This window comes from Mauremys mutica, chromosome 4 (assembly GCF_020497125.1).
Source record: "Mauremys mutica isolate MM-2020 ecotype Southern chromosome 4, ASM2049712v1, whole genome shotgun sequence".
Lineage (NCBI taxonomy): Eukaryota > Metazoa > Chordata > Testudines > Geoemydidae > Mauremys > Mauremys mutica.
In genome coordinates, this window is record NC_059075.1 from 62,777,750 (window position 1) to 62,794,901 (window position 17,152).

At 42.2% G+C, this 17,152-nt stretch overlaps 1 protein-coding gene across 1 annotated transcript in view; it reads right to left on the reverse strand.

The window, feature by feature from the left end:
- LOC123369753 (cytosolic phospholipase A2 epsilon-like) overlaps positions 1-17,152 on the reverse strand; it is a 53,043-nt gene that overhangs the window by 25,537 nt on the left and 10,354 nt on the right. The window contains exons 4-12 of the mRNA XM_045015699.1: positions 9,612-9,748; positions 8,341-8,469; positions 7,051-7,091; positions 6,393-6,435; positions 5,490-5,565; positions 3,794-3,963; positions 3,572-3,667; positions 2,709-2,746; positions 1,013-1,148 (exon numbers count right to left, since the gene is read on the reverse strand). Of these exons, the coding sequence (XP_044871634.1) occupies positions 1,013-1,148; positions 2,709-2,746; positions 3,572-3,667; positions 3,794-3,963; positions 5,490-5,565; positions 6,393-6,435; positions 7,051-7,091; positions 8,341-8,469; positions 9,612-9,748 (866 nt within the window). The remainder of the gene's footprint in view (positions 1-1,012; positions 1,149-2,708; positions 2,747-3,571; positions 3,668-3,793; positions 3,964-5,489; positions 5,566-6,392; positions 6,436-7,050; positions 7,092-8,340; positions 8,470-9,611; positions 9,749-17,152) is intronic.

Consider the following 17,152-nt stretch of genomic DNA (forward strand, 5'->3'; position numbering starts at 1 on the left):
CAGTCACTACTCGTCATCCCAAACCTGCATTATGATGCAATCACACCAGTCAGTGCTTGTTTCTTGGGCCCAGAAGTGGCACTTCACCATCTGCAGCTGCTCCATGAATGCCAACAACAACCTTGAATTAGTTCTCACTATGTCCTGTGGCAATCTGTCCTCCAAGAAATTATTATATTCCCTACTCATTTGATTCTTCTTGCAGCTCTGCAAATACTGCAGGATCTTACAATAGTACAGAGCTGTGCTAACTCCATGCTTCTGTCAGAGATGGCGGACAGCGTGAACTGTGGCGTGGGTTTGTGGGATTTTGAAAAAAAGGCGCAAAAATTATGGGATACAGATAACATTATGGGATGGAGACAGTTGCAAACTGGGAAGTTGACCCCATGCTCCCAATTACTCCTGTGCAACTCATTTAAGCCCCATCACACATTGCCAAAACTTCCCAAAAGACAGTGCGCTGGATGGTGGTGAGTTGCACAGTGAGATACCTACTCATGGTGCACTGCACTCTCTGTCAACACCACAGACCAGTGAATATATGCACCACAGACACAAGGAGCCAAGTATTTACACACACAAGCAATGTACTAACTGCAGTGGTGGTATGCCAACATAACTAGAGGCAACATGAGTTTGTAGTGTAGACATGGCCTGAGTGAGAGAAGTTCTGAGTCTGTCTGCATGGGTTGGCTGAGAAGATGGTTGGGCCTAAGAAAGCTTTTGCTGTAATTCTGAAAACATGGGCCTAAATCATCTTGGTATTTAATATCTATGTTTATTAAAGCAACACTGTTTAGGAACTGTATGTATAAGTAAAAATATGTTATTAATGTCATCTGTGATCACTCATTTCCTTCCTAAAAAGTAAAATCACCCACTTCTTCAGTGTAAAGCTTTCTGACCATCTGGAGATTGTGAAAATAGAGAACAAGATGCCACATTTTGGCACCCAATTGACTGAGCACACCTCTGTGAGAAGGAGTGGGAAGGATTCTGCCCCACATACCTCATCATCCTGCAGGTCCTCCTCTAGCTGGAGAACCTTTTTCAGAGCAGCAGCAACCACCTTTTTCCTTTTACGCAGGAAATCCTGCTCCTCCACACACAGCTCAAACCCCAAACGCACATCTAGGTCTTTCCGGCTGGAACACAGGCACAAATATTATACGTTATGACTTGTCTCTCAAGATGTACTCTATAGTTAAATTAATAAACTATATACACTTCATAAGCAGATAAGACATTACCACTATTACTATTGATTTAACCCTAAGCAGAGCACAGGATCTGGTCCACAAGGTGAAAATAGCAGAACCGTTTGGTAATAGTGACCAAAACATAATAAAATTTAACATCCTTGAGGGAGAGAGGGCACCAAAGCAGCCCACCAACAACGCATTTAATTTCAGAAAGGAGAACAACACAAGAATGAGGAAATTAGTGAAACATAAATCAAAAGGTAGAGTGCCAAAGACTTTTTAAAGACACCATAATAGAGTCTCAACTGAAATGTATAGCTCCAATTAAAAAACATAGGAAGAGGACCAAAAAAGTGCCACAAAGTAAAAGAAGGAGTTAGAGGCAAAAAGGCATCCTTTAAAAAGTGAAAGTTAAATCCTATTGAAGGAAACAAAAAGGAGCATAAACTCTGGCAAAATATGATAAAAACATGATTAGGAAGGGGAAAAAAAAAGAATTTGAAAAACAGAAAGGCAAAAAGAAAAGAATTTGAAAAACAGCTAGCCAAAGACTCAAAAGTAACAGCAATTTTTTTTAAGCACATCAGAAGCAGGAAGTCTGCTAAAAAATCAGTGGGGTCACTAAACGATCGAGATGCTAAAGGAGCACTCAAGGAAGACAAGGCCATTGCAGAGAAACTAAATGAATTATTTGCATCCATCTTCATGGCTGAGGGTTTGAGGGAGATTCTCAAACCTGAGCCATTCTATTTAGGTGACAAATCTGAGGAATTGTCCCAGATTGAGGTTTCATCAGAGGAGGTTTTGGAACAAATTGATAAATTAAAGAGTAAGTCACCAGGACCAGATGGTATTCACCCAAGAGTTCTGAAGGAACTCAAGTGTGAAATTGCAGAACTACTAACTGGTACTACTACCCTGTGGTGTACAATCTTAATTGATTTACATTTTATAAGGCAATTGGCAGGTTTATATGTTCTTTGTTAAGTCTTTTATTATCACTTCTACCTTATGTCACTGGCTGTGTAAGGGATTTTACTGTGCATAATGGCTGGCACAAGAATGTTCAGTGGACTGCGATGCTCGGAGGATAATGGATCAGCAGGATGAATGAGATCTCTTCTTCTAACCCTGGATGCCAAGTAAAAAGTCTGGAGTGGCATAAAGGGTCCCTAAGACCTCTCATTTTAGCTGGTGGAGGATACGCCCAGGATTCATAAAGCTTTCTTCCAAGGAACTCCTCACAAGCCCTGGCAGCACAGCACAGAATCTCACCCTGTGCGTACAGATTTCAAAAACTACCATCAGTAACACTTCTTATGCTGTATCTAACATAGAAGTCTCATTAAATATTGACTGCACTGGGTGTGTTTTATTACATGGTCTCAATCTGAGATCAGTACATGGCAGAAAGTTATGACATGAGCACTTCTTTCCCCAGAAACAAAGAGTAGAACTTGGCCACCATCCATCAGAATCCAAGGAGCCAAGAAAGAAACTTACCACTGTTTTGTTTTAAAGTGTAGGTCAAATTTTCTGTGCTGAAAATGAGAAATGTAAATATACTAAATGATGAGATATTTCTACAGCCTTCCTTCCTCCCCACTTTAATGAGTTTCATCTGCTCCTAGTCACCAGAACATTCACAAAGCCATGAACTGTAGTAATCTGAGTGATGTATATGACCTCAAGAACATTTGCAGAAAATTCTCTTGTATCTCAATGTTTCCTTGATTTTTCAGGCTGGTGCATCAATTTACCAGGTTAAGACCTTGTCTGTATCATGTACCTCTGTCTGCGCTTCTCACTATTGCACCACTGGGCTATGGAGCAGCCCAAGCTCTGTTACAGGTTAGGCAATACACACATGAATGGGAGATGGGCAGCAGTGGAACTTCAGGTCCCAGTGGAAAGTCCATTATTAAGCCCTGGACGGGCTGCCAGGAGTACCAGAAACAAAAGCTTGAAGTACCAGTATTGATGTGTGAGCCTAGCCCAGCTGAGGATTTGGCCTGTAGTGTTAGGGTTTAGGATAGAATAGCCCACATTCTTAGGAGACACTGGGCTTTTCAAGAACCTTGAACTATGCAGTTCTTTTCCTGCTCTAGGCCCTCTTGCTGGTTGAGTGTGAGTGATATCAGACTCTTTTCTCCTCCTTTTCCCCCCTCACTACAGAACTGCCACATTGTGTTTTGTGGCCCTTCCCCACAGCTTGGCAGACACACTCCCATATTTTCTTTTTCTAATCTCCTTAATAGAAAGCGTCCTCTTTGGTTTCTAGGAGGCTGGGTTTGTTTCTCTGGGTGGAACCAGCAAAAACTTAAACAAAAAATTCAGTATTATTCTAAAAGGCTGGCAGTGCTTACCTTATCTATTACTTCTTGATCAAAGGGAAGTAAATTCAATGGCACAGTCAGAGGGCCATTTCTGCTCCTTCCTGCTCTACATGACATACAAGCACACTGAAAAGAAAGCAGAGTTTTTATTAAAAGAAGAAGTCCTCTTTTGCTGCCCCATCCCAAATAAAGGTAGATGTATGTTGCAGTCTATATTACTCAATACTACTAACATGTTCAATTATAACGTACAAAGCTAGGAAGTGTCTTCATTTTTAGGACTGTAATATCCAGTTGTGGCTGGCTATGCTTGGCATAGTGAAACAGGATGGGCTCGGTAAGATGAAAGCTGGGGTCACAGCACAATGAAAGGCTACGGGTTTCTTCAAAGGATCCTTTCACTGTAAACGTCAAGTCATGCTCTAACGAATGGAGACAAAAATAAAGAACAAAACCAAACAAAACCTTTCCCAGTGCCTGTAAAAAAAAACAAACAAAAAGACCTGCCAAAAGACAAAAATACCTAGAGATGGACTGGAACTAAAACCCGTGTTCTGTACGCTCCTGGGGGTGGGGAGATTTGAAATCTGGAAATGAACTCACATTCAAATATTGCCTATGGCCCTATCTTTACAATGGCCTGAACAAAAAACCCAGATTGGAACACCCCTGTGCTCTGGGATGCCATGTATTTACTGCCACTGTATTCTGACACAGCAAATGTACATGATTGTATTGTATGTTATTATAGGCCAAATGATGTGCGGTGCAGCTGCTCTTCAGAATTTGACCCTACAATAGCTAATAACCCTGTTTATAAGAACAGATAGACCAGATGAATCTCTTTCTGTCTGTTTTAGTCACTTCACAGATAATAGGCCAGATGCTTGCCAATGCTACAACTCCTTTGTGAGATCAGCACAAGGGGGTGTGAAGAAGTGTAACTAGTCCAGCTAGTTAGAAGTTTAACTGGGCAACTGGAAATTCTCTTTGCATATGTCCCCGGTTTACTGTAGGGAGCATGCCACCAATTCCCAGCCGGTGTATAGGCTCATGAGATCCATAACTGCTACTATAAATTAGAGCAGCCCTGAGGCTCATCTAACACTAGGAGCCAACCCAGCTTCATGAAGCCATGGAAGTTCAAAGACAGCTTAAGGACACCTTTGCAATCACTACTCCAGCCCCTCACATGCACCAAGCAGAGCACACAGTACCTTTAGACACAGATAGATTTTATTTTGAAATAGTTCAAAATAATTAAAAACAAAGGAATTTATATTGGGGGAAGTGATATTATGGCTACGATATTAATCACACAAAGTCAGAAAGTTCAATCTTTTCATTCCCACATGAAAGTTACCATTCCTGCATGCACTGCACACACTGCAAGAGAGCTAGTCATTACATAGTGATGGTCACATAAACATGGACCTGTGACATATTATGTAATTTGCACACACACACACATATATATACACACATAAAAATAAAAAATATGTTATTTTCTATAACAGCAGATAAACAAATGGAGCATTTATTTCATGTATGACCATGCAATGGAAACCTTGTTGCAGTGCACGTGGGAAAGGGGATAGAGTTAAGGTTATTAGTGGAATCATAAGTCTAAATTCCAAGGTCCTGATTCCCCATTGTCCTGCACCTTTTGTAGGTCATATACATCAGTGCAAAGTGTGTGCAAAATGCTACCATTCAGATTTGGTAACATTTTACACATATTTTGCACTAGTTTAAATGACTGTACACTGTGCAGGACTAGGATTAATACATCCAAAATCTCAGCACTAATGTTGCTTTAAGACAGTGGAATTTTAACAATCAGTTATAGATTCAGTCAGTGTAACCCATAATAAGGATTACACATTTCCCAGTTGCTGTTATAAAGGCTATAACTACTAATAACCAGTTAATGAAGCAATAACCTCACTTGTAGAATGCGTTTTTTTCTTCTTCTTCCACCTTCTCCTATCCACCTGAACTTCCAAGCAGGACATTTCACGAGACTGTAACAAATATGACCAATAAGATGATTACACACAGAAAATATCACAGAGGGAGACTTACCTCTTCAGCCCACTATTTTGCTACAAGGGTGGCAAATATTGGGAGCACTGTGGAGACAGCATGCTTGATCCCTGGTTCTAAGTGCCTTGCATTCTTCTGCAGTGATTTCTCTGGCAGACTAAGAAGTAATATTAACAGGCTGTAGAGAGAGTCATGTCTAATCCTCAGGTGAAAGGACAGTAGCTATGATACACATACCCTAGGTTTCTGTGAGGTGTGGTATAAAGCAAGAGAAAATGAAGGCATTCTTAAAGGTCCTATAAGGATCCACCGGGACTCTCAAAGGGGAAAAATAAAGCTCCAAAGAAAACAGATGTCCTTGACGAGTGAAGTATTTTGCATTGTGTTCATAACTAGTGGTAGCTCGGCTACGGAACGATGCAGGAGTGCTGGCTGGAGTAGTAAAATGTCATTCCTACAGTACTCCAATGGAAGTTTCTTCCAACAGTCACTGCAGGGAATAATGGGAGAGCACCGGCTGTGAGTGCTCACTATTATGCCTTTTCCAGCTGGAGTCATTTCTGTGGTGTGCTGGCTTGAGGAAGCTCACAGATACTCTAGTCTCAGCCACTCCCAACACAGACATTGTAGGGAATGGTGGGGAAATATAAACTGTTCACAAGCTATCCAAGCTCAGCTTTTGCCTCAGCATGAGGAAGTGTTTAGGAGTATCAGCTCTGGGTCATTTTACTGATTCTCTAGTTTCTGCACAGTATGATAAGTATCGCTCTGCAGTACAGGCAAGAGAAAAGACAACAATATTTACCACTACTACCCCATTAGTGATGATGGTTTCAGGAAGATCCAGACTAGAAGACAAAATGAAAAGTACACATTTCACAACCAGTGTTATCTAAATACTACTTTAAGCATTTTTATCTTGATCATTTTAATTTTTGGTTGTCCATAAAAGTGTGCCTCTTTTGACTAGAGGCCACACTGGCTACTCAGAAGCAGACATGGTTCAATTGTAGTCAAACCTCTGGGAGGGGCTTGTAACAGCTGTAATATCATTAATGACTGTGTGGGTCACATTGTCCCCAGTGCCATGAATTGGCCAGGGGTGCCCACACCACTGACATGCATTTCACTGGTCCCAAGAAGCCAGCCTTGGACTCCTATGGGGGACCTAAATAACTTATCATCATTAGGAAAAATTACAGTGACACAAATTATTAATAGAAAGTGATATGGATATTTGTTGTGCTCTTTCCCCACTCTGTCGCTTTTCTTCTCCCTCTTTCTTTTTTTTAAAAAAAGATTTGTTTACGCATGCTCTGTTTTGGAAAAGGAAGGAATCTGGGGATGAGGTCTGGCTATTGAAGAGATGGCAGGGATATGAAACATTTTCCCTATTGATTGATTACTCTTGGAATTGCTGCGTCCATTAATTTCTGATTTTATAATATTTGAGGTTTACCCACAGGTTCTCCAGTGTGAACTCAGCCTCCAGCTCCTCCCTTCTCTGAAAATTAGAGAGAGAAATGAATGACGCATGCAAAAACCTTCCCCAATAAGGGCAGCCCCACTGATTGTGTAAACTCTTCCTCCCCATCCTGTCCACTCCTGCCCTGGTATTCAAGGATCTTCTTCAAATTAGCCTTACATTTTGTGCTGCAAGTACAGTCATTCAATTTCACTTTTTGGTCTCTAACAATATTCTGCTTCCCAGAAGCTGTTCCCACCATTAGGGGTGAGACGCTCATTGCTTTGACCCCTCTGGGTTAAAAAATATGTTGATATTACTGAATGAACTAAGGACATTCTCAATTTTCCTTATTAGTTGCTTGGACATACAGCAACTAATAGATCTCTTTCTTTCCTGTCAACGGTCCCTCCACTTCAGGCAGAGGCTAAAAATTTATCGCTTCGACAAATATTGTGAAAATCTAAATAAGGCTTTGTGCATCCAAATCAGGGCTGTTTAAGTGTGTAAAGTGTGCCTACTTGCCTATTTGCCAGATATCGGATTTGGTGCCAATATTTAAATATTGAACTCATGCAGCATAATTATCAGATTCTTGGTTTTTTTACCAGTACAGACCAATACCTGTTTCAAGAGTCAAAATCACTATTGTGCTCCATAGTTGCTAGGTTAATGGTGACAAGTTATAACACAGAATAATATTTTACTGCTTGTATAGCTCCTTCCATCAGAAATTCTAAAAGCACTTGACCCAAATTGGTTATTTAATCTTCATAACATGTCTGTTCCTTTTGGAGAGCAATTGTCCTGATACGAATTTGCATGTGAGGAAACAGGTAGAGAGAGATTGATTTGTCCAAGTCGCATGGCCAGACAACAACACAACCTGGAGTAGAGCCCAGGTCCTCCTCTCTCCCAGTCCTGTGTTTTAAAGACAAGACCAAGCTCCCTTCTTCAGAACTGCTCAGTGATGTAATTGGAGATGTTCATCTCCAGAAGTTAAACATTGGTGGTTCAGTCAACAATATCATCAAACCCTTGATAAACTCCTCTGACAAAGTATGTTGCAGTTCTAGCCAAACTATTCAGTACACTGTCAAAGCAATTTTAGAGGGGCTTTGCTCGTAGATAGGCTGAAAGAAGTAAATATGGATAGATATATGGATGGATGGAGAGAGACTAACACTCACTAAGGTAAAAAAGAAATATAATACAAATTAACTTTCTGAAGAAATTCCAGAGAAATGTATGCTTTCCACCTCCCTCTGCTTGTGATATCGGTTCTCACCTGTGGATTCAACTGGAACTTCATAAAAATTGTTTCTCCAAGTGGGATTTTAGCTACATCAAAGAGAACAATGAAGTGGCCATAATCTTGGACAATGTCTTCATCAAACACTGCCAGTTCCAGGACATTCTGGGAATAGAAATAAAGAATATATTCTTTGTTGATGGCATCTAGGAAACAAGGTTCTCTGTGAATAATCCATATTTGGTGTGTGCATATAGTACAGGAAGATAAAGAAGGAAAGAAGTGGGGGAGAAATTGGCACAAAGACAGAAGAAGAGATGATGAGTAAGTGAATAATCACTCATCTTTACTGGAAATATATTCTAATCTGATCAATGAAGGTTGTATCAGGAATTCTATTTTGACTCTGTTTCCATTTGCAAATAACTTTCTGAAAAATTCTTCATCTGGATGAACAGACAATTTAATTTTAAATGTAGATAATCTCATTTTAAAAACAGCTGTTGTAATTTATCAACTCATGAGAGAATAAATGTTTCCATTCAACAGGGAAGCAGTTATGGCTCCTGGCAATTTTTCCAAGGATTCATTTTTTAAAGTTCTCTGTTGGTTTTACTGATCCATATTCCTTCAAATTCATCACAGAACCAGCTGTGTTCAGCCAGGGAATGTTTGAGTATAATGTTCTTAGCAAGACCCACCTGAATAAAGTGCTTAACACTTTACGTGTTGTATTGTGACAAAGCTGCTACTAGAAATCAGGAGTTCCTTGGTCTCAGTTCTGCACGTTGTTGTTCATTATCTCAAGCTACTACTCAATGAGAATTTGTTCTGATTGTGTAATGATTCTAATTTATATTTCATTGGTTGAATTTGTTGTCACTCTTTGCATTGTATCTCTCTATTGCCAGAGCATCTATCAGATGTCGGTGTTATACACATAATAAATAAATATCCTTCAGGGGAATTGGTGAGTGAAATCTGAACTAAATCAGAATTTTCTAGCTCTCCAGCTTGTTAGTGTAATTTTCAATAAACTCAGTTGAATTAGTTCAGAAACAGAAAATAAATTATGTTTCTAACTTGCCTCTGGAGTCTTATTCCAAACACTGGACCCAAACTCCAAACACGTGTTACTGGAGTTGCTTACGTGATTCAAAAAGGAATTTTAAGGGTACTTTTAGCATCTAGTAATTGAAGGGATATTATACACAGGATGCAGAAAACCTTGTCCTGGCTTTGTCTAGACCAGAAGGATCTGGCTACAGATGAGACACAAGAGAGAGTACTTGGCATTTTTTCTGCACCTTGACCTGACTCTGGATCCTAAAATAGAAGGTTTCATTCCACACTGGATCCCTGCAGTTCTTGATAGTTTTGGTCCGGACTTTTTCAGCTGAAGCAGTCGGCAACCACAGGCTCACGTAGCAATCAGACTGGCTTACTATTGGAGAAAAGTACAAAATAATTGGCAATGTAGCAATTTATAACTATATATATGCACACAAACACATACACACTATATATGTATATGTATGTATATATATATATATATGTATATGTATGTATATATATATATATATATATATGTATGTATATATATATATATATATTATAACCAATAAGAAAATCCATAATTACAAGGTTCTCTACATGAGATGGTATATCAGCTTGTCACACATTCCTTAGTGCTTCAGAAGGGTCTAGAGAAAAAAAAAATCCTACCCTAAGCTTGTTGATAAAACATAAAAGAAGAAAATCTCTCTTCTTGGAATCTTATTTACAAATCTGTAATTTAGAAATAGATATGGGTGAAACCTCAAGATTTAGATAAGCACTCCAATTATTGACTTGTCACATACGAAGAGCCATAGTCTTATCCTCCCTCCCTGCCAATCGGTGGAGTTGATCCTACTTAGGGTGGGAAGGAGTACACACTGAACCTCTTCAAGGGTAGCACAGTGGTTTGTGCTTTTTGTGACTCCTGGAGATAATAGGTAGATTCTCCTCTCACCTTAGTATAAGGCTATGTCTATGCTACCACTTATGTTGGCAAAAGTTATGTAGCTCAGGGTGTTAATGTTCCAGCCCCGTGAGCGACATAAATTACGCTGACATAAACACCAGTGTGGACAGTGCTATGTCGGTGGGAGAGCTTCTCCTGCTGACATGCTATCACCACTCATTGGGGGTGGTTTAATTATGTCAATGGGAGCGCTCTCTCTCATCAGCACAGAACAGCTACATGAAAGATCATACAGCTACACCGCTGTAATCTCTCTAGTGTAGGTATAGCCACTGCTTCCGGGAGCCACGCAAAGCCACAGCACAAGCAGAGTGGGACAAGCCCCTGACGCCGCTCCCTGGCTCCAGTGCTGGAGTGGAGCAAGCCCCAGACTCTGCTATCTGGTGGGAGCTCGAGGGCCAGATTAAAACATCTGAAGGGCCTGATGAGGCCCCCAGGCCACAGTTTGCCCACCCCTGTCTTAGAAGAAGAGTGCATATCCCAGGGAAAGCAGCTTCTATCCTCAGCAAGCACGGCAACACTTAGCACTGTTTGCAAACTGATTCAGCATCATGTCTCAGTAGGTCACATAGCTCAACTATAGGTAGGTCACATAGCTCTGCAATCCAGGTAAATTGCTGGAAACATTCACCATCAGTCATGCTAAGTATGTCCCTGTAGACTCAGAGGTGATGTGTCATCTCTCGCACTATACTAAGTTCATGAACTATACCGGGGTGACCAAACTGCGGCTCGTGAGCCACATGCGGCTCTTTTACAGTTAAAGTGCAGCTTGTGTCACTTCCCAGTCCAGCCCTCCCCCTCCCGCCTTCTCTGCCTACCAGACTCAGGAGGGAGCTCAGGGTTTCTGCCCTGTGGCAGGGTATTGGAACTAGGGGCGTCTGCCAGAAACAACCGGTACCTGCTGGGGAGGGGGGGTGGCATGCACAATTGAAAGGTTTGCCCCTCCCAATCAGCTTGAGTCATGGCCTCCCAGGTACACCCCCCTCTTACCCTCAGTGGCCCCTCCCTGCAGCTCCCAGGTGTTAGCTCTGTGTGGAGAGGCAGTGGCAAACAACTGGGAGCTGCAGGGAGGAGGCACTGCTTTAGCTCCATGGGGAGAGGCAGCAGCAAAAGCAGAGGCTCTCCCTGGAACTCCCAGCTGTTTGCCACTGCCTCTCCCCACTGCCGCAGCTCCCAGCTTGCCGGCTCCAGCAGCTGCCATGCAGGGAGGGGGCCTGGCAGCACCATCTGCCCAGTGGGGAGGGGGATCTTGGGGCTTCAGCCCCACAGGGCACACCTGCTGGAGCTCGGCACTTCAGCAGGTGTGGGGCTGAGGCCCTGAGCCTGGGCAGGTGCCTCCCACAGGGCTGAAGTCCCAGGACCCTCCTTCCTGCAGGGCTGAAGTCCCGAGCCCCAGCAGGCGCACTCCAGATCTCAAACTTCTGAAGAGCGTTGTATGCGGTTTGGAGGGTGAGTAAGTTAGGCCACCCCTGAGCTATACAATGGATGCCAGCAGCATTCGCCAACTGTACAATAATCCATGACAGTCCATCAGTCGAGCATCCATGCCAAGCTCTACTCTTTCAGACAGCAATTTTTTACAAAGCTCACTTTAATGAGATGTTCATGGTGAAGGTGAAACTTCTTGCAGCATATAGGAAAGCTTTGCTAATTCATTCTGTGGTAAACCACAAGCCCATACTGAAAGTAACTTTCCAGCTGTGCTGTTTACACAGTTAGGTATCAGTGAGGTGTTCTCATGGGGAGGGCCAGTTCTGGTGGCATCATGGTCCCTGCAAGCCAATGGGTGAGCATCACTTCACTCCATGCTTTTACCCCTGGCATTGTCTGAAGACCCAAGACAAGGCTACTACACTAAGTTCTTCCTCACTCCAAAATGGTGCAGCTTCTCATGTTTTTTTAGACTGTAAATTCTTTGGGGGCAGAGACTGCCCTTTATTAAGTTTTTTTATGGTACCCAGCACTGGCTGGCATGTTGAAGGGCTACAACAATATAAATATTACGGAGTAACAATAATGATAATGCAAAGGAAGAGTGACTGTCTGATGCAAGTTAGAATAGCACTGAGCAAAGACCAAATATTTCAAGTTATATATGCCACACGGCTGTACAACAAAGGAGAAGGAGGAATTTCAGATAGTGCTTAACCGAGTCATAATTGAAGTACCACAAGCTGAGTTCCTGATCATCGGAGCAGATCTCAATGGCTCTGTGCGAGAACACAGCCAGGGCTATGATGACTGTCACAGAGGACGAGGCTTTGGAACCATAAATGAAGCTGGTGAGGATGTCTTAGAGTTAGCCAGAGCCCATGGCCTAATTATTACTAATACATCCTTTGCAAAGAGGGAGGATCACTTAATTAAGTACAAGAGTGGTGTCAACAAGTCCCAGACTGACGACTTCCTGATTAGAAGGAGAGATTTAAAAACCCTAGGAGACTGTAAAGTGATTCCAGGAGATCAGATTGCAGAGCAAGAAATTGCTTTGACAGATTTTTTATGAAAATTCTACTGGAGGATAAAAGTCAAGTTGTGCAACAAAGGATAAAATGGTGGAGGCCCATGTGTAGGCAAGTTAATCTGAGATTTAAGGATGAGATGAAGGTTGGACAATGACCAAACAACCATGATGACTCCAATGAGGTTCAGGGGAAAATATTCAAACATACTACAAAAAGTGGACAGCTGTGTGTATACAAATGAAAGGAGATGTAGTGGTGGCCCAATGATGTACTGGAAGCCGTATAGAAGGAGGAAAGGTTTAAGTGATGGCAGAAAGTAAGAATGGGGCAAAGTTATGAGGAAAACAAGCTGGTAAAAAAAATAGGTGAAAAGAGCAGTTGCAGAAGCCAAGGGCCAAATACTGAAAGATTTATATGTGGGTCTACTTATGAAGAAAGTGGGGAAAGGAATATACCCATTAACCAGTATCAGGCAAAGAAGCACTGAGGACTTGGGAGTTGTGAAACATATCAAAGCAAAAATGCTGGGAGATGGCGGAATCATTAGGAGAGGGCAGTTGTTTTATGAGAAACTGCTTATTGAAGAGAATCTGAGGAAATAGTGAGGGAAGTATGAGCAAACAACAACCTCACAAGACTTATCATCAGGGTGGGGATTCAGATAATACTAAAAAAGATGAAATGTGGGACCAGATGGTGTTTTAACCAAGGCATTTAAAGCACTAGGCCATGAGGGAGTGGTGATAATGACAAATGTCTTTAAATTAATCCTCCAAACTGGAAAAATGCCTGACAAATGGAGGGAGATCATATTGGTCTCTATCTTCAAGGGTAAAGGGGATGTGAAAGAATGTAGTAATAACCAACTCATCAAATTACTGAGTCACATGGTGAAGTGGCTGGAAAGAACTAATGAGAAAAGACTTCATGAGGAACTGGAGTATCAAGTGTCAACCAATTTGAGTTTCTGCTGGGAATGTCAACAATGAAACCAGTGAATTGCCTATCCTTCTAAGGTAATGAGGGAATTGTGGGAAGGCACTGGAGGACTGTCAGGACTCAAATGATTTAGCCTGGTCTCACTGCAAAGGGACTCGCATAAGTGAAAGCCTCACTTGGGCTTTAGTTTACAGCCCCAGACAAACCACACTAGCCTTGGTTGAAAGCACCACTGAACTCAGGTGAGAGGGTTTTGTGTGTGAATCGGAAGGGAGCTAGGGCAACACCCAGGTAAGAGCCCAGGCTAATTCAGCAGTGAAGACATACCCAAAAGTCCTAAAGTTCCCACCTGAATTTCTTGCTTGCTAGGACTCCCACAGCAGCCCCAGTGGAGACACATAGGAGCAATGAGAGTCTGTCCGTGACACCCATGGTGGTAGGAGCAAGAGCAGGACAATAGGCAGGAACCAGAAGTATCACTGTCAGAGGCCCTATCACAGGGCTTCAGTTAAGCGCCAGTGGCAAGACCAGGGACTGATGTAATGCTCCTCTGACAGCCTGCAAAGAATGTCTCTTCACCTTCACTTATGCAATCATTGCCAAGCTGCTAACAGGTGCTCTCTGCTAGCAAACTGCAGTATTAGATTTCAGCATGAGCACGCACACCTACACACTCTTACAAAACACCCAACTTGAAATTCTCAGAGAGATGTAAGCTAAGTAATTAAACATTGTCCAGTGATGACTTCATATTGGATGGGAGACACATCATGGAGTGGGGCCTATGACAGTGCTGAGAACCAGCACCCTGTACGCCCAATTAATTTTCCCATAGAAGGGCCTAACTGAGGGAAGCTGGGGCTAATTATTAGATCTGTCTGAGCTGGGAGAGCTAACAAGCTAGTTAACCCATTAAAGGCACACAGGAAGAAAGTGCAAAGGGGGAATGAATGAGAAGGAGAGGCTAGCAGGACCGGGGTAGAGAGAGATCTCTGCATGGAGAGATGTCTTGACTCTGGCAAAATGGGATAATGTTTGTATGTCACTGTAAACAGAGTTGCTGTGGAGGACCGTAAGAGGTGGTGGGTGAGATAAACTACGCATCAGTGTTTAGAAACCGGAAGTGTTAAGGCCATTTGTGTGAGAAGACAGAAGTGGAGGGCCGTGCCCTGTCACAGGGCCTAAATCCCAAGTCAGGATTTTTGGTGATCGGTACGTAGGTCAAGAAAGCATAAAAGCTCCTGACCAAACCAACAATGGTGATCGCACCTGCATAAGCTAATGGAAGTTAAGGGTAAAAGCGGGAAATTTTGTCCAAGTGGAAATGGAGAGAATAGTTAATGGACTGGTAACAGTGCAAAACTGGCAGTCCCCAAAGGCTGAATATTGATCAAAAAGAAAACAGCAGAAGCAAATACACTTGGTTGGGAAGGCGACTAGCTCCTATATTGAATACAAAGCAGATTACAAATTACAAAAGTTATCCAAAAATTGGCAGTCTTCTATTGGCACTCCAACCTGTAGGCACACTTGCATTAGCTGCTAAAGCTCACTATCCAAGGAGAAAGGTAAGTCATAGCACTGAGAGATGCTAAAGTAGTGGATGGTGATTAATGCAGTATAGAATGTATTGTCTATAAGTTCTAATTAAAACACAATGGTATGTAGCTATTTACCAACTTTTCCATAGAGCCACATGATATTACAACAAAAAATATGGTAAGTTTTTTTTTGCTAAGGTTGAAAAGTGAAGCACTCAAAAATTAGGAACTTCCAGATTAGTCTTCAGTCACTTGATCACATAGTGTTGTTTTCATAGGACACCTGCCACACTCAGCACAGAGGATGGATTGGGCTCACTGAACAAGCAGCTGTTCAGTTTTTTGTTGTCTCCTCAATGCATGGTTCAATGCTTTATTCAAACCCTGCTTGGAATACAGAATTATTAATTTTCTCATGGGCTTTTCTAGGGTGCTCATCACTATCATATCTGAGAGTTTCATGTACATTAACTAATTTAGCTTCACAACTCTCCTGTGAGATAGGGGTGGAGGGGGTGCTCCTCATTTTAACAGTGGGGAACTGAGGCACAGAAAGATTAAGGTTAAAAGTGTCCACTAATTTGGATACCCAATTTGAGATGCCTATAGCCTGATTTTTCAGAGTACTTAGCATTATTATTATTATAAATCTGCTTCTGACTTCCTTCCCCTTATTCCCATAAGAATCTCTAAGACCATGAGTAGAGGATATTTGGGCTAGATCCATAAAAAGACTTAGGAGAACAAGTCCAATATTTAGAGACAACCAAGATCCTCAAACCCCCCACTCAGCTGCTGCCTAACTCTTTAGGCACCAAAATTTCTGCCAGCAGGCATGTGCTCAGTCTAGATGCCTAAGTCCCAGTGGAATCCTCAAATGAGGTGTTCCCCCACCTGCAGAGCCCACACTGTAGGCGCTCACCAACTACTCCTAAATTCACATGCTGCTGCCACTAGTCCCTTTATAACTTTTAGTTAAGTGACTAGTACACCCACCCAGGATCTGAGAGACCCAAATTCATTCCCACCTATGTCTGATGAGAAGAGGTTTGAGTTTGGTCTCCCCATCCCTGCACAGTGCCCTACCCACTGGGGTAAGCGGTATTCTGGGCTAGGTTGGCTTCAATCTCTCCTGTTGAAGCTGTTCTACTGTGTATAAATAATTAAATATGTATTGGGCCAGCAAAAGAGTGAGAATGACTCTATAGCCCAGGTTAGGCACTGGGATGTCAGAAACCCAGGATCCAGTCCTTCCACTCCAGTGCTATGCCTTTCTCTCCGGCCTTGACAAATGCAGTCTTGTCCCACTCATATCCATTCAGAATGCCACTCCAAAGTAATTTTCCTAGCCCGATGCTTTGACCGTGTCACTCCTCTCTTTGAATCCCTCCATTGGATCCACCTTCTGCATTGTATCAAAAGTAAAAGTTGCTGTGTCTTCACTTTCAAGGCCCTTCATTGTCAATCCCCACCCTACCTCTCATGTACTCATGTTGTCAATGCTCACCTCCCATCAGCCCATGATGCCAGCTTCTATTGCCAGCTTGTTACATTTTCAAACAAGCACCTTTATGCTTTCTCCCAAACTGCCCCTAATACTTGGGAGGTGCTCCCTGTAAATATCTGCAAGCAACCTCATTGTCAACTTTCAAATCACTCCTCAAAACTCTCTTTGCATTGATGCCTACAAAAACTTAATAATGGTTGGGCAGCTGGTGTGCAGAGACCACTGCCGATTATGCTGACTAATATTTTCTCATTGTTTTCTTGTGCTTCCCTGGCTGTCTGTATCCATCTGTTGTTTCTTGTCTTATACTTAGATTGTGAGCTCTGTGTTTGTACAGCTCCTGGCACAATAGGATCCTGGACTATGA